At 43.3% G+C, this 18700-nt stretch overlaps 1 protein-coding gene across 9 annotated transcripts in view; it reads right to left on the reverse strand.

The window, feature by feature from the left end:
- LOC132382001 (eukaryotic translation initiation factor 4 gamma 3-like) overlaps positions 1-18700 on the reverse strand; it is a 315701-nt gene that overhangs the window by 133141 nt on the left and 163860 nt on the right. For all 9 annotated transcript variants that reach the window (XM_059951770.1, XM_059951769.1, XM_059951766.1 and 6 more), the window contains one exon: positions 10581-10766. In XM_059951770.1, the coding sequence (XP_059807753.1) occupies positions 10581-10766 (186 nt within the window). The remainder of the gene's footprint in view (positions 1-10580; positions 10767-18700) is intronic.

Below are 18700 nucleotides of genomic sequence, written 5' to 3' on the forward strand. Positions count from 1 at the left end.
GCTTTTGACTTATAGAGAAGTATTGACAAGCTTCAGACCTTTCTTACCATTCATAGCTGGGGTCCAATGAAATAGTTGTCAGCTCAATTAGCTATATTCTTAAACTCAGCTGTGCTGGCAATCCAATTCCAGTTCTGACTCCTGGAGCTTTAGACGTTCACTGCAAATCTGGCCCTCACTGGAACTTGTATGTTTCCACTCATATACCTTAGCTCATCAAAACAAGTACAGTTTGTTTTGATTAATTTAGCCTCAAGGAGGTTCATTTACTTCAGACAATCCCATTATTACATAGCTAGTAGCTAGTGGATACCACCGGAGTTGCCAAACCCAGCTTCTGCTATACACATTATTTCACTTCAGCTTGTATATTTCCATTAATAAATCCTGCTAGTAAATATGTTTTAACTCATAAGATTTTGCTAAAATATATACTTCAAGGTGACAAATCAACTCTTTTCGGGCTTCTAGCTGGGTACAGATATCGATTTTATTTGACATTTCAATGACAAACATTGCCATCTTCATCAGAGATGACGCCTGGGCATATTTAGTCCGTTGGTATTGACAGAGCCCCTTTCGTCTGTCCTTCCTGATTGGTTACTCCTCATCCATTCAGGTTTCCGCTATCTCACCTTGTTTACAAACAAATTCCAGTTCTTACTTAGAGTGAGACCTTCATCTTTTTAAAATTCTTTTCCTCTTAGTTTAATTTCAATGGCTTCTTTCACCAGGTGGTCCCAAAAGCCATTGTGCCTATCAATCGGCCATTCCAAATGCAAATTTCTGTCCTGCTGATTTCTCCGGGTAACCAAAACAGATTCACCTCCTGTGCTCCTTGATGCGGGTTTCCACCATGCATCCCATCTGGCTGATGTGTGCCATCCTGTAAATGTCAGCTGCCTTGAGTCCCAGGTCATCTTTGACCCACATAAACTGTGATTTGAGCTTCCTTACAGGTTTGTGGATGGGATTAATCCAGTATTTCTTCAGGATTCTGGCAATCTTTCCAGAAACCGTGGAAATAGAGGGAAGACAGTAAATGTTTTTTTCAGTCAATGACACCTCGTAGGGACTACAGGCACTCCAACAGTTCCATGATCAATTGAACAGCTTACATCCGAACATTCAATTTACAACAGTGATGGAGAAGAAAGGTTGCCTCCTGCTCCCAGACATACTAATACAAAGGAAACCAGACGACAGCCTCGGACATGGCATCTATTGGAAACCCACTCACACGGACTTATTCCTCAACAGTAACAGCCATTGTCATACCTGCCAATATAGAGTGCTTCTTTCAACCTTTGATTAACCGTATGAAAACTATTTCAGACCCGGCGAGTCTCCACAAGGAAATAAGATGGACGTCACACATGGCATTCACACATGGCATTCCTACAGAATGGTGACAAAGTGAGGGAAATCAACTGAGCCCCTAAAAGGGACAATGAAAAAACCAGGAAACTTAACAATGAGGAACCCTCTTCCCTATATTATCTTCTATCTTCCCTATATTTCCACGGTTTCTGAAAGGATCACCCAGGACCCTGAAGAAATACCAGATTAATACTATCCACAAACCAGTAGGGAAGCTCAAATCACAGCTTATGTGGGTCAAAGATGTTCTGGGGCTCAGGACATCTGGTGTTTACAGGATTCCCAATGAATGTGAAGCAGCCAGACAGGACACACAGTGGAAATCTGCATCAAGGAGCACAGGTGCATCCATTTGGGCTACTGGGAGAAATCGGCAGTAGCAGAACACTGCATTCAAAACGTCCATAGGATTGACTTCGACCGCACTAAACTACTGTGCTGCACCAATGGCTTTTGGGACCATCTGGTAAAGGAAGACATTGAAATATAACTGGAGGAAAAGAATTTTAACAAAGGTGAAGGCATTACTCTAAGTTAGAATTGCAATTCAACTGTCAACAAGGTGGGAGGCTGAAACCTGATTGGATGAGGACTAACCAATCAGGAGGGACAGACAGTAGGGTATAAATAACACCGGACTAGACATGCACAGGCATCATCCCTGATGAAGATGGCAGAGTTTGTCATTGAAACATGGGTTAAAATTGATACCTGTACCCCACTGGAAGCCTAAGAGTTTATTTGTCATATACACCAGAAAGCACCAGATTTATTTTCTTCAAAATGAATGTTTTTAGTTGATATTAAGTCATGCTCACATGTTTTCCACTTGTCAGTATGTTTTAGCTTGCCTAGTTCACATCCAGTCCTTAATCAGTCATATAACCCCTGGATAGCTCATTAAATCAAGTACAACTCACTTTTGATTAAGTGGAACAATTGAAGGAGGAGATTGACTGGCTTCAGACTTTATCACCATTTGTAGCAGTTGATAGCTCATGGCTCCCACTGAGGCAGCGCACAGTGCTGTTAGCACTACTACTGACATCTTTGAAGTTCGCACCAGCCACACACTTAGCCCTCATCCTGTTACTGGCTACAATCCTACACACATTTTTAATTCACTGATGTTCCAGCCTCAGCCACACACCTGACACAATATTAGCCACATATCAATGTAAGTGCTGCATAACTTACGAAGGCACAGAGGGATAACGTGATTTGGAAGCCACACAGAAGTAATGTCAAATACATACTTTTACATATTTGTGCAGTATAAGCACAGAAACTAAAGAAAAGCAGCCTGCTCAGGCTCTAGCTGCTTATAGGCTATAGATATTTCACTAGCACTAGATATTGCTAGCAGAAGCCATCAAATGGAATGCATGGCAAACAGGATTTATCAGACATGACATGAGAGGGCTCTGAAGGAACAAGTGGTGCTTGCCACAAATCCAAATCATACATGGCTGACCTTGGAAGTCTACACATTTGTGTATAACAAGTCAGTGGGTAACAAGGGCTTAGTTTACTTTGATCAAATGTAGTCTGAAATACTGTCGACAACAAATGACACATTAAGAAATCAAATTAAACCATTAGAAAACAAATTAAAAAAACCCCTAAATACATGATTATGCGCAAAGCTTGCAGTGCGCGAGCACTAACTATCAGTTGGACTGGCAGTCATACAGGGTGCATAATAGACCCCTCCCCACCCATGAATGATTTTGTCATCTACACAATGGGAAGAAGAGTTCATAGAAAACAAACAGGATTAATAGGACAGCTCATGACTGGTTGAGTATTCATTCCATTGTGACAAAAGACCACTTGAAATTTTAATCAATAAACTAATTGAGATTAAGAATTTGCCCATATTCACACAAGGCCTGCACATATCATTAGTTACTTCTCTGGCATCTTTTAAGAATGTTCAATTATCTTCCCTGGCCATTGTCACGCTAGTAACAGTAAAGACTTCCACAGCTTTGCTATGTTAAACCACTTGGTTACAGAGTTGTAAAATCAAAATTACCTCAATTCTTCAAATCACTAATCACCCTAGTTTTTATATAGGTTGATATGCTATAGTGGAGTAACAAGGCCAATGTTAAAGTCACAGCCAAGGCAGAGTGCTTGTATGACAAGCTGTTGTAATATTGGAAAAATGGAAGTTCCAGCAGAAGTGTAACTAACTATTTAATATCATATCATAACTCAATATCTTCACATACTACCTTCAGAACTAATTTCCCACAATACAATTAGTACAATAAACTAAACATATGGATAGAAATTAAATAAAACTTAAATTGATAAGAGTTGGGTGGGATTTTTCATTGAGTTAGAAGAGCGACAATGGCAGTTGGTGGGATCGTATGCTCCCTCCCAAGAAATAAGGAGACAGGAGAGTTTTCAAGTGTCCTTCCTACTGTGCCTGCTGTAAGTGTATCCAACTGCAGCTCTTCTCAAACCACATGAGCAATTGGGGCAGCAGTTGGACTCAGAGCACACAGGAGGCAGAGAGTGCACAGACCGGAGTTTCAGGAGGTAATCATGACAGTGGTTCAAGTCAGATAGATGGGTGACCACCAGAAAGACAAGGATTGTGCTCCCCTCTCAAACAAGAATACAAATTGAGTACTATTGAGAGTTTGGCCTCTTAGGACAAAATGACAAAAGCAATTAGATTAGTGGCACCATACTGCCTCTGATGTATAGCAGAGCAGATTAAAGACTAGGCAAATAATGACAGTGAAATCTTTAATGAGGACAACAAATAAGCACCCCTGTGGCTGCGAGACTTCAGGATAATGTGTTGCCTCCCTGATATCAGGGTCAAGGGTGTCTCTAACATGCACATGTAGTGGTGTGCTACATGCAGAGCTAAAATTACTACACGGAGTCGGTAACTGCAGTCGAAGGAAAAACTTTATTCGAAATCTTCAGCCTCACTTTCAAGCCTCCCTCAACCTGCCCCCCCGTGGCGCAGAGGCTCCAAAGCTCTGTGCTCGCAAACCCCAGTAGGCTATCTAATTGTGAGCCGGTTCGGATGTGCCAGGAAATGGGTCGCCACATAACCCCCCCCCCCCGAACCGGCGATACACCCCCCAATGTCCACAGTCTGGGCCGGAACCTGCTTGGGAGGTCGGCCTCTGCGCCGAGGTGCCGGAAACTCGGCCGGTTGTGCCAGGTCCACATGGGCCGGTTTGAGGCGGTCCACCGTGAAAACCTCCTCTTTCCCCCCCAACGTCCAGCACGAACGTGGACCCGTTGTTCCGGAGCACCATAAACGGCCCCTCATATGGCCGCTGCAGCGGTGGCCGATGCCCGCCCCTTCGTACAAACACAAACTTACAGTTCTGCAGGTCTTTGGGTATGCAGGTCGGGTTCCCCCCGTGCTGTGAAGTGGGTATGGGGGCCAGGTTACCGAGCTTCTTGCGTAGTCTGCCCAGGACTGCTGCGGGATCTTCCTCTTGCCCCCGTGGGGCTGGTAGGAACTCCCCGGGGACGACCAGGAGCGTGCCGTATACCAACTCAGCCGACGAGGCGTGCAGGTCGTCCTTGGGCGCTGTGCGGATGCCGAGTAGGACCCAGGGAAGCTCGTCCGCCCAGTTGGCTCCTCGCAGGTGGGCCATGAGGGCCAACTTCAGGTGACGGTGGAAACGCTCCACTAGCCGGTTCGACTGTGGGTGGTAGGCAGTTGTGTGGTGCAGCTGAGTCCCCAAAAGGCTGGCCATAGCTGACCACAGGCTGGAGGTGAACTGGGCGCCTCTGTCGGAGGTAATGTGGGCCGGTACACCAAAGCGGGATATCCAGGTGGTGATCAGGGCTCGGGCGCAAGATTCGGAGGTGGTGTCGGTGAGCAGGACCGCCTCTGGCCATCTTGTGAACCGGTCCACGATAGTCAGGAGGTGCCGCGCTCCGCACGACACTGGCAGGGGGCCCACGATATCCACATGAATGTGGTCGAAACGCTGATGGGCGGGATGGAACTGCTGCGGTGGGGCTTTGGTGTGCTGCTGCACCTTGGCCGTCTGGCAGTGCATGCACGTTTTGGCCCATTCACTGACCTGTTTGCGGAGTCCGTGCCAAACGAACAGTCGTCCGGATGGAGGGTGTGCCAAGTTACGAATGGAGTCGAAAACACGGCGCCGCCAGGCTGTCGGGACCACGGGACGGGGCTGGCTGGTGGCGACGTCACAGAGTAGGGTCCTCTCACCCGGGCCCACAGGGAGGTCCTGGAGCTGCAAACCGGAGACTGCGGTTCTGTAACTCGGAATCTCCTCATCTGCCTGCTGTGCCTCTGCCATTGCCTCAAAGTCTACCCCTTGGGAAAGGGCATGAACGGTAGGGCGAGAGAGCGCATCAGCCACGACATTGTCCTTACCCGAGACGTGCCGGACATCCGTCGTGTATTCAGAGATGTAGGACAGGTGGCGTTGCTGGCGGGACAACCAGGGGTCAGATGCTTTTGTAAACGCAAAGGTAAGCGGTTTGTGGTCCGTGAACGCGGTGAAGTGCCGACCTTCTAGGAAGTACCTGAAATGCCGGATTGCCAGGTAGAGCACCAACAGTTCCCGGTCGAAAGCACTGTATTTGAGCTCGGGTGGCTGCAGGTGTTTGCTGAAAAACGCCAGGGGTTGCCAGCGACCCGCGATGAGCTGCTCCAGTACCCCACCGACTGCCGTGTTAGATGCGTCCACTGTGAGGGCGGTAGGGGCGTCCATTCTGGGATGTACTAGCATTACGGCGTTTGCCAAAGCTTCCTTCGTTTGAACGAAAGCGGCGGCGGACTCCTTGTCCCAGGTAATGTCCTTGCTCGGACCCGACATCAGGGTGAACAGGGGGCGCATGATCCGGGCAGCTGAAGGGAGGAAGCGGTGGTAGAAATTGACCATACCTACGAATTCCTGAAGGCCTTTGATCGTGGTGGGTCGGGGGAAATGGCGGACCGCATCTACCTTAGCGGGCAGAGGGGTTGCTTCGTCTTTAGTAATCCTGTGGCCCAGGAAGTCAATGGTATCGAGTCCAAACTGGCATTTGGCGGGGTTGATTGTAAGACCGTACTCACTCAGTCGGGCGCAGAGTTGACGGAGGTGGGACAGATGCTCCTGACGACTGCTGCTGGCTATGAGGATGTCGTCCAAATAGATGAACACGAAGTCCAGGTCCCGTCCCACCACGTCCATTAGCCGCTGGAACGTCTGTGCGGCATTCTTCAGGCCGAACGGAATGCGGAGGAACTCGAAAAGGCCAAACGGGGTGATGAGAGTCGTTTTGGGGACGTCGTCAGGATGCATCGGGATTTGATGGTACCCTCGGACGAGGTCTACCTTAGAGAAGATCCGTGCGCCGTGCAGGTTTGCTGCAAAGTCCTGAATGTGTGGCACAGGGTAGCGGTCCGGTGTGGTAGCCTCGTTCATCCTGCGGTAGTCGCCGCTCGGTCTCCAGCCTCCCGTCGCTTTGGGCACCATGTGCAGGGGGGAGGCCCATGGGCTGTCGGACCGCCGGATGATCCCCAATGCCTCCATCCTCTGTAACTCCTCCTTCGCCAGTCGGAGCTTGTCCGGGGGAAGCCACCGAGCGCAGGCGTAGCCAGCAGTGGCGGCTGGCCCTGGCGTTTCCCGGGAACTTGCAGGGTGGGCGACAACAGCGGGCTTCTGCGCCCCACCGCTGGTGGTAGAAGCACCGGTGTTCCTTGGGCCGGGGGTTGGCGGGCTCTGCAGCCGGGCCTGGACTGGTTTGCTGCTGGGAGCGTGGCTGGGAGATCCGTGCGATGGATGCCCCGCTCACCTTTTTGGCGTTCCACAGCAAGTCCGCCCGGGCTGCCACTTTCCGGGGGTCACTGAAATCCGCGTCGGACAGCAGCAGGCGTATGTCCTCGGGCAGCTGCTCCAGGAATGCCTGCTCAAACATGAGGCAGGGTGTGTGTCCGTCGGCTAGAGACAACATCTCATTCATTAAAGCCGATGGAGGTCTGTCGCCCAAGCCATCCAGGTGCAGTAAACGGGCAGCCCGCTCGTGCCGTGAGAGTCCGAAAGTCCTGAGGAGCAGGGCTTTGGATTCCGTGTACTTGCCGTCTACTGGGGGCGACTGTATGAACTCCGCGACCTGGGCCGCTGTGTCCTGGTCGAGGGAGCTCACCACGTAGTAGTAGCGGGTGTCTTCTGAGGTGATCTGGCGAACGTGGAATTGGGCTTCGGCTTGCTGGTACCATAGGTTCGGTCGCTGTGTCCAGAAACCCGGCAGTTTCAACGAAACCGCATGAACAGAGGCGGCGTCGGTCATTTCTGGTCCAAAAATCGTTTGGACCGTTGGGGTCACCAATTGTAGCGGTGTGCTACATGCAGCGCTAAAATTATGACACGGAGTCGGTAACTGCAGTCGAAGGAAAAACTTTATTTGAAATCTTCAGCCTCACTTTCAAGCCTCCCTCAACCTGCCCCCCGTGGCGCAGAGGCTCCAAAGCTCTGTGCTCGCAAACCCCCGTAGGCTATCTAATTGTGAGCTGGTTCGGATGTGCCAGGAAATGGGTCGCCACACACAGATATTTTGAAAGGGGAAGGGGTTGTAGTCCGTATCGGTATTAAAGACTTCAGAAAGAAGAGAGGTGAAGACCGTCAAGACAATTTAGACGGTTAGGCATAAAATTAAAAAGCCGGACTTCTAGGGCTGTAATCTCAAGATTATTGCCTGTGGCATGTGCCAGCGCGGCAAAGTGTAGTAAGATAGATAGAGGCACTACGAAGGAGCTGGAGGGGAAAGTGCTTCAGGTACATGGATTACTGGCTCTTGTACAGGGCAACTGAGACCTGTACAAGGAGAGCTGAATGTACCCAAACTGGGGGGGGGGGGTAATAATTTCCCCACTGGGAGATTTGTTAAGTGCTATTCATAAAAATTAACACTAGCATGATAGGGGTCTGGGAACGATAGAATGAAGTCAACAGTGAAGAGAATGTACAGCATAGATGAAGTAAGGCTGAAAGGAAACTCAGGCAGGGCCAGGTTAATGAGCAAGGTTGGACTTACAAGTGCTTTTACTTCAATGCAAGGAGGATTACGGGTAAAGCAGATGAACCTAAAGCTTGGATTAGTACATGAACTATAATGTTGTGGCCATTACAGAGACTTGATTGACAGAAGGCAGGACCAGCAGCTCAGCATTCCAGGATTCAGAAGTTTCAGTCATGACAGAAAGGGATGTCGAAAAGGTGGAAGCGCTGCACTACTGTGCAGAGAGAATGACACTGGCACTTAGAGAAGGCAAGTTGGAGGTGCTCAGCCAGTGAAGCAAAATGGGAGGAAGTCAGGAATAAGAAAGGTGCAAATACTATGATGGATTTAAACTATAAGCCACCCAAAAGCCATCAGGAGATAAAGGATCAAGTACATGAACAGATTATGGAATGATGTAAAAACAAAATATTAGAAGTAGCGGGTGACTTCAATTTCCCTATTACTGACTTGGGACTATGTTTATGCTAGAGAATTAAATAGGGCAGAATATGTTAAGAAGGCTTCTTGCTGTAGGATGTAGTTAATCCAACCAAGGGGCTCTACCAGATCTTGTATTGGAAAATGAGCCTGGCCAGCGTTTTGTAATTTCAGTGGGAGATCATTTTGGGAATAGTGATCATAACTCTCAGTTTTCACTTAATCACAGTTAAGAATAACAATAGGCCTCAAGGGAAAGCATTAACTTTGAAAAAGGTATTGAGCTGATGCTGGGGCATGTTGGTTGGCAGCAATTGTCACTGAGCATGTCTACACATAGGAGTCGCTTAAAGGCTAGCTGGTCAAAATACAGGACTATCTTGTTCCTGCAAGGAAGAATTACAAGGATGGCAAGTTTCAGGAGCCTTGCATGATGTTGTAGGTCTCTTGAAGAGCATTATGGTGGAGGAGGCAGAGAGATACAGGGAGGAGATTGTTAGGGCCTTGATGATGATCAAAATATCGTCTTTAGCTACAAATGAGGCCCCATGATATTGGAGAATAGCAAGGGCAGCACAGAGAAACCTGAAAACTACAAGCTTTGGTTCCATATATCAATCATCATCATGTATGTATCTACCATGTTGTATGACATGAGCGACCATGGTCTTCCATGACCATGACTGCTCTTGGCAAATTTTTCTACAGAAGTGGTTTGCCATTGCCTTCTTTTCATACATCAATGGCCGATAAATTATTGGAGAAGATTCTTACAGATAAGATCTACTTGTATTAGGAATAGAAATGTGGTAAAGTCATGTCTTATAAACTTGGTTATTAAGTTTTTTTTTGAAGAAGTGACAAAAATGATTGTTGAGGGTAGAGCAGTGGATGCAATACACGTGGACTTAGAACAGTTTACAAGATTTGTCACAGTAGGCTAATCCAGCCAGGCCGGTGCATTGCCCCTTCCCATACACACATTCTGGTAACCTCCCAGAGCTGCCAGTCAGAAGATTAAGGCAGATGGGATCCATGGAGACTTGTGAGACTGGATTCAAAATTAGCTTGGCCAGAGAAAACAGAGGTAGGGGGTGGAGAGGTGTTTTTCTAACTGGAGGTCTGTGACCATTAGTATTCACCAATGATCGGTGCTGAGAGGTTTTGTTTGTAATATCTATAAATGATCTGGATGAAAATGTAGCTGAGTGGGTTGTTTGCAGGTGGCACAAAAATTGAAGGAGTTGTGGACAGTGTAGAAGGATTCAGCAGGATATAGACCAGTTGGAAATGTGGGTAGAGAAATGGCAGATGGAGATACGTGGTGTTGCATTTGGAAAGGCCAGATTTAAGGGGAAAGTATATAGCAAATGGAAGCAAGATCATTTGGATTATTGACTTACAATGAGATCTTTAGGTGTAATACTAAGGTACGTAGACCATGCGCAGTTTAAATTGGCACAGGCATTGTGTTCAGAAGGGCTTGTTTCTGCGCTGTACTGTTATGATACTCAACTAAAATACAAATTGAATTATTCAAAACTTTGAAACAAATGTGATTTAATAAAAGCAAAACATGACTAATTTATGAGTTGCAGACTATAAAATGTAATACCCCCAACTGTATGCAGAGACACATTTGTTTACAAGTACGTGCAATCCTCACTCTCCAAACACATGTTGATTCATTTATAAAGAATAACAATACTACTAGTTGAGATAATTATAATGTTTGAAATATCAATCACACCTCTTACCGGATTAGCAATATAATAAGGAGCCTGAGGAGCTGGGGGATATGGCACAGGTGGATTCATCATTATTATAGGCCCTTGGCTGGGTGGATAGACTGCAGCCGTTGCAGTCTGTGTCCCTGGACGCATGGAAGGATTATTATTCGGTATGCTGGGTCTAGTTGGTTGCATCGGTGGTCTTTGAAAAAACTGCAGGAAAAAAAAAAGATCTGTCACAAAACAAAACTTCCTACTACAGCTGCAAGTCATTCACAAATTACATTATACACCCCTTTCTAATCAAGCCTTCAAAACAAAACCACAGAAAAAGGTTTCCATTCAGACACTACATGCCAATTAAAGAAAAGCTCAACTCATGAATAAACACTGGACAGGAACTGCACTTGGGCTGGCCACTTCCTCCAATAACAGGTCGCTGCATTAAGGACAAGAGTAACTTGGTAGCAGAGGCTCACTGGTGGTGAACTCCAATATTTCAACTACCATGTCCTGCAGAAATAGAGCTCCCAATTACATTAGAGGAACACCAGCCTACTTGCATCTTAACCTTCTGCATCTTTAAGATAAACTGATCAGGGAACAACTCATGCCATTTAAGAAACTGCATAATCATTTGAAGTTACTTATTATTTGACTTTTCACTTGTAACTTCATGAACTTACATCAAAAATTTAAAGACTTCATCTTGAGTCAGTAAAGAACTTTCATTTTTCTAAAACTTATCAAATTCAAAGACAACAATTCTTCTAAAACAAAGTCTAAGACAACAATTTTTAACACTTGTAAGGTAACTTTGAATACAAACAGATATGCAAGCTGTGAGATTGAAAAGTGCTTCAAAAATGTAAAAACAATTCTAACAATGCTGCCTTATAGCCCTCTGTCCAATTTTCAGCACTTAGCAAAGCCAATTGAGAGGATAAGTTACTAATTAGTTGATATTACCTGGATAGGCCTGAATCCTCCCTTCAACAATGAAGCAATCAAAGTAGCAGAAAAGAGAGAAAGCCAATGGAACACCTTATAGATCAGAAGGAAGGATCATGCTATACATGCATTCATTGTAACTGCCAATGATTTTCCACATTTTAAAAGAATTGTTAAAATTTCACACTTTCTCCAGTTTGAAATAACTCCATTGATCCAGGCTGATATATTTCTGTCCCTGTAGTATATAACTGAACGTGTTTAGAAAGGAACAGATCGCCATTCAGCAGACTAAGGAACAATTCCCAAATTTCTGCACTTTGTGATACATGACTCTGGAATAATGAACATTATATTCCAACAGTAATCATGAAATACTACTGCACTTTTCAAAAAATGTTATTCTATAATTTATAATGATTTCCCACAACAAGTTGAAAATCATTGGCTTGAATTACATCTTTATTGTGCTGGAGATGATGTTTACTATTTCTTACTAACCACATTCAAAATATTTCTTACCAGGAAATTAAACGAATGAGATGTCCAGGAAAACATGACAACAATAAGGTAAACAAGAACAGCACATTTTGACTACAACAAATGAACCCCTTAGGTATTAAAATATTGGTAATAGATCTGAGATATTAACCATGGGATGGCTTAAACATTTATGAGTATTGGTTGGGACAAAATGAATCTCCCTCAACAGCAGCATAAGGCACCAAAGTATAGAATATTGAAAATGGCTGGGGCGGTTTTGTATTAAATACTATCTCCCATATCAGTCGTTCCTTCTATTGTCAGTTTCTTATGACATTACCTTCTAATAAGTTGGAGTTCACATTTTTAACAACAGAAATAATGCATTTGACTTTGTGCTTGAGCAGAATTCCAGACTGGGATGCATTCAGTAAACTGGTTGCAATGACTGTACATCAAGCAAAGAGCCTTTTGTCTATGCTCTTATTGGCTTCCCTCATGTTTTCTACTGACCAGAACTTGAACTTTTACCAGGAATTTTTCTTTCTTTTGCTCCACCAACTTAACTAAGTAGTAAAATGTAATCTCCAACTGGAAACAGTAAGCAGCAAGTAAAGCATGTACCACTCCATTAATTGATACTTTTAATTTTAAAAGCTATTGGTAGGAAATGTCACAAACAAGAGAAAGTCTGCAGATGCTGGAAATTTGAGCAACACACAAATTGCTGGAGGAACTCAGCAGGCTATGCAGCATCTATGGAAAAAAGTACACCCAACATTTCAGGCCAAAACCATACGTCCTGCCAAAGGATTTCGGCCCGAAACATCAACTGTACTTTTTTCCATAGATGCTTTCTGGACTGCTGAGTTCCTCCAGCACTTTGTGTATTGCTCAGTTTTGGAAATGTCATTTCTTCACTCTAACTGAATGCCTCCATTAGATCAGTAACTTCCTTAGTCTGTCAGTGGAATGGAAAGTACAGCATGTAAATTCGTATGTAAAGTTGATCAGGTGGAGAGGCTTGGAAAGCAAAAACTTTAATGGCACCATATTCAATCAGGCACATAAATTGGCTTCCACTAAATCCAGAGCTTAAGCAGTATATTGTGATCAAAATGAAATACAGATTCCTTTTAAAAATTCCTCTGAAGGAAACTATATTAAAGCACATCTAAATATAGTATTAGCCTCGAAGGCTTCAGTAAATTACAATACTGCACTGTGTTTCAAAAAACTAAAATGTTTAAATTTAAAATTAAAAATCTATAGATCCTAAAAATCTGAAATTAAAATGAGAACATTGGAAACATCCTGGGCAGGCAGCGTCTGTGGAGAGAAACATAGATAGAGGTCAAAAACCCCTTATTAGAAGTGAAAAGGATGAGAAAGGGCATTAAGCTTGAAAATTTAATCCTTTTCCTCTTTAAAGTATAGATTTTGTCTTATTCTTATAGCATATTGAGTTTAAAGCAAGTTAGATGAATTGCTTGTGATTACAGCTTTCCATACCATTACTGGCAGATTTTTATTAACTTAGTTCTAGTCCAAAGAAAGCACTGAAGTGTAATGCTTTCTAAAGAGAAATGACTAGCTGAAACAAATAACATTTCATAAGTGGATGAACTTCAAGATACAAAGTTGAAGCTTAGACTGGAACAAGAAAGCATCAAACCCATTCTTAAATATAAATCCATAAATATGTAGCTTGGATTTCAATGAAACGTAAACAAAATTGAATTTTGTTGGAAATTTTCAATATATCATTCCAAATCCATTACTTGTTTTTTATGTTATAGCTGTGATTACACTATGAAACATATCACAAACAAGAAAACAAAAATAGTTCACGACTACAAGCTGTTAATATCAGACTCATCCAGAATATCTGATGTTCTATCATTCATTCTATGGGGTTCTTGTTTTGTGGATGCCTGTGAAGAGAAAGAATTTCAGATTGTACAGCATCTACATTCTCTGATATTAAATTGAACTATTTTTATATAGTTTTGGATAACCTATTTACATGTGGAGATGTAGCACTCTAAATTATACATCGTTGATTGAAATACAAAAACATCTTTGAAGATGACAAATCACAATCACCACGATCCTCAATTTTTGACTCAACTACTCATTTTGGAACGAGTTCCCAAAGGAAATGGTTGAGACAGGTTTAATAACAGGTTTAAAGATAGTTGGACAGGTACAAACATTTAAAAGGTTTTGAAGGTTACAGGCCAAGTGGTGGAAAATAGGAATAGCTTGGATGAGGCACTTTAGCAGGCACGCGCTGCTGAACTGAAGGACCCATTTCCGTGCTATATAACTCTACAACTTACACAGTAGGGGGCAGTTTATACTGACCAATTAACTGATTTAACCACATCTTGGATGTGGTAGCTCACTCCGTCACAGGGAGAATATGCAAACACCACATGCACAGTGCCCAAGGTTGCATGTTGCTGGAGTTGTGAGGCATCAGTTCTACTTACTAAGCAACACACACACAAAATGCTGAGGAAATCAGCAGGCCAGCCAACATCTATGGAAAAGAGTACAGTTGACATTTTGGGCCAAAACCCTCCAGTCCTGCTCTTGTACTCTTTTTCATAGATGCTGCCTGGCCTGCTGAGTTCCTCTAGCACTTTGTGTGTGATTTCCAGCATCTGTAGATTTTCTCTTATTTGTGATCTGAGTTCTACTAACTGCATCACCATACCACTCAAGCTTCCATGAGCTTGGTGCCAAGACAGCATGGTGTTTTGCTTTTGAGAGCAACAAGGGATGCTCATTCATATGCAGTGCTTGCTCTGTAAACCTGTGACGATAGGCCAATAAACATGAACTCAGAAAGAACTGAGTATAGTATATGCATAGAGCACATGAAGTAAGGTAGATATGCTTATAGCGCAGTTAGAAATTGGCAGGTATGACATTGTGAGCGTCAGTCATGACTGAAAGAAGATTATAGTTGGGACCTAAGCATCCCAAGGATATACTTCCAATTGAAAAGACAAGCAAATGGGAAGAGGGGTTGGAATGAATCTGTTGGTAAAAAAAATGAAATCAGATCTGAGCAAGAAGTGCTATAGGATCACAACATGTAGAATCCTTGTCAGTAGAATTAAGAAACTGCAGAGGCAAAAAGAGCCAGATGGGTGTTGTGTACAGGTCTCCAAATAGTAGCATGAATGCTGGGTACAAATTACAAAAGGAGATAGAAAAAGCATGCAAGAAAGGCAATGTTATGGTGGTCTTGGGAATTCAATATGCACATAGACTGGGAAAATCAGGTTGGTGATGATCCGAAGTAAAGGAATTTGTAGAATGACGTCAAACTGGCTTTCTAGAACAGTTTGTGTTTGAGCCCAGGAGGGCAAAGGCAATTCTGGGTGTGGTGCAGTGCAATGAACTGGATTTGATTAGGAAGCTTAAGGTAAAGGGACCCTTAGGAGGCAGTGATATGATAGAATTCACCTTACACTTTGAGAGTAAGAAGCTAAAATTGGTTGTATCAATATTACATGTTAGTAAAGGTAACTACAGAGACACGAGAGGGGAGCTAGCTGAAATTGATTGGAAGGGGACTCTAGCAGATGATGGGAAAGCAGCAGAATTTTGTGGGAGAAATTCAGAAAACACAGGATCATTTCATCCAAAAGGGAGAAAATGGCTACCATGACAACATAAAAGCAAAAGAGAGGATATACAATAATGTAAAAACTGCTGGGAGGCTAGAGGATTGGAGAGCTTTTAAACACCAACAGAAGGCAACTAAAAAAGCAAAAAGGAGAGAAAAGATGCAATATGAAGGTTAGCTACTTAATGACAAAAGAGAATACCAAAGGCTTTTCCAGATGCATAAAGAGAAAGAGGGAAGAGTTGGCAATGGACCACTGGAAAAGTAGAAATAAGAAACCAAAAAAAAAAAAATGGCAGATGAACCTAATAGACTACAAAGTACCCAGAACAACTTCAAGGAGTGGTGTCTCAGAAAGGCAGCATCTATTATTAAGGACTTCCAGCACCCAGGGCATGCCCTTTTCTCACTGTTATCATCAGGTAGGAGGTACAGAAGCCTGAAGGCACACACTCAGCGATTCAGGAACAGCTTCTTCCCCTCTGCCATCCGATTCCTAAATGGACATTGAATCTTTGGACACTACTTCACTTTTAAAAAAAAATATACACATTATTTCTCTTTTTGCACATTCTGAAAACATTTATTCAATATAAATATACTGTAATCTATTTACTTGTTCATTTATTTTTTTAAATTTTATTTTTTTTTCTCTGCTAGATTATGTATTGCATTGAACTGCTGCTGCTAAGTTAACAAATTTCACGTCACATGCCGGTGATAATAAACCTGATTCTGGTGTAGTCACTATTACTAAGCAGAAGGTGCTTGAGAACCTGAAAGGTCTGAAGGTGGACCCAATGGAATACACTCCAGCATTTTAAAAGAGGTAGCTAAAGAGATTGAGCATGATCTTTCAAGAGTTACCAGAGTTAGAAATGGTTCCAGAGAAATAGAAAATTGCAAATGCCACTCCATTTATTTAAGAAGTGAGGGAGGCAAAAGATGGGAAACTATAGGCCACTTAACCTGACTTCAGTGTTTGGTAAGATTTTAGAGTCTGTTATTAAGGATAAGATTTTAGGTTACTTGGAAGCACAAGATAAAAAAGAAAGCTGAAGTCAGCATTATTTCTTTCAGGGGAAATATTGCCTGCCAAGTGTTAAAATTCTGTGTAGGAACAACAAGTTAGGGAGACAAAGGAAAATTGATGGATGTTGTTTACTTGGATTTTCAGAAGGCCTTTGATAAGTTGCTGCACACGGGGCTGCTAAACAAGATAGGAGCCCTTGTTATTAGATGAAAGGTACGAGCATGAACTGAAGATTGGCTGATTGGCAGTAGGCAAAGTGTGGGAATAAAGACGGCCTTTTCTAGTTGGCTGCCGGTAACAGGGTCTGCTACATTGCACATTATATGTTAACGATCAGATGACAGAACTGATGGCTCCAAGAACAAGTTTGCAGGTGATGCAGAGATAGGTGAAGCTGCAGGTAGCATTGAGGAAGTGGGGAGTCTGCAGAAAGACTTGGACAGGTTGGGAGAATGGCAAATTGGCAAATGGAAAAACAGCATTGGATGTATTTGATGATGCACTTTACTAGAAGGAATAAAGGCCGAGATTATTTTCTGAGAACAAAACTCAGAAATCAGAGGTGCAAAGGAACTTGGGAGCTCTAGTGCAGGAGTCCCTATAGGTTTCTGGAATATTGGGAGCAGTTCTGGGCCACATATCTAAGCAAGAACATGCTGGCTCTGGAGATGATCCAGAAGAGGTTCACAAAAATGATTCCAGAAATAAAAAGGTTAACGTATGAGTAGTGATTGGTGGCATTAGGCCTATACTCACTGGAGTTTAGAAGAATGATGGAGGATCTTATTGAAACTTATCAAACACTGAAAGGCCTAGACATAGTGGATGTGAAGAAGGCGCTTCCAGTCGTGGGTGAGTCTAGGACCGGGAGGCACAGCCTCAGAATAAAAGGTCATCTCTTTAGAACAGAGTTGAGGAGGAACATCTTAGCCAGAGGGTGGTGAATCTGCAGAATTCATTATCACAGATAGCTGAGGAGGTTAATTCAAAAAGAGGTTGATAGGTTCTTGATCAGGAAGAGGGAAAGGTGGCAGTCTGGATGTGCTAAGTCTGCTATGACTTATGATCATACATCACAAGTTCACTTATCACTGGGCTCTATTGCAATCTCTTGTTCAACAAAGGAGAAATTAAATTTTACATCTCCCCACCCTTCATGTTTCTTAATCATCTTATTGTCAATGGAGTGCTTTTGAAGCACAGTCACTATTGTAAAATAGGAATTTTGACAACATGCATCCTTTTGAAAAGGTAATAACCAGATAATACCTTTTGAAATGTTGATTTAAGAAATGAATGAATATTGGCCTGGATAAGAACAGCAAGAACACTACTATTTTTTTTCAAAATAATGTCTTGCCTTTCACCTCCACCTGAGAAAGCAGACAACCACTCAGCTCAACATCTCACCTCATCTGAAAGCCAGCAGCTTTGATTACACATTTAGTAGTGCACTGAGTACCAGAGGTTTTGTATTTAAATCTCTGGAGTGGAAATTAAACACTGAACTCGACAAGTGAGGTGCCAACTAAGGCTACGTCCACACTTCAGCAAGTCTTTCACGGCGAGATTCAACACCAAATATGTCGCTTGTTTTCGGTAGATGTGTCCTGCGCATGTGCAGGAGGAGTATCGCCAAAATATCCGTTTTAATGTGGACAGAGATATTTTTAAAAACGCAGAGTGTGGACGCCTATCGTTTTTACGCGAAACCGGTGTTTTCAAAACTATCCGGTCTGGTGTGGATGTAGCCTAAGCCACTGTAAAACTGACAAACTAAGTTGACAGGGAAGGTAAAGTTCTCAGATTAAGTTACAGATAATGTGTAGCCATTGGTGTCATAAGAATGTAAAGTGGTGTTAACTGCTAAAGATATTTTGTACTTTGTGATGAGGCAGGCAGTATTGTGAGGAATTAACAGGTTTAAAAACAACCAGGAAAGCCAGTGATCATTAACACTGAAAAGCTTCAAAGCATAGTTTAGGTGCATTTGTTTAATCTTGAAGTCTAGTGTGGAGACAGATATTTTTACAATTC

The sequence above is a fragment of the Hypanus sabinus genome, chromosome 27 (genome assembly GCF_030144855.1).
Source record: "Hypanus sabinus isolate sHypSab1 chromosome 27, sHypSab1.hap1, whole genome shotgun sequence".
In the NCBI taxonomy this organism is placed as follows: domain Eukaryota; kingdom Metazoa; phylum Chordata; class Chondrichthyes; order Myliobatiformes; family Dasyatidae; genus Hypanus; species Hypanus sabinus.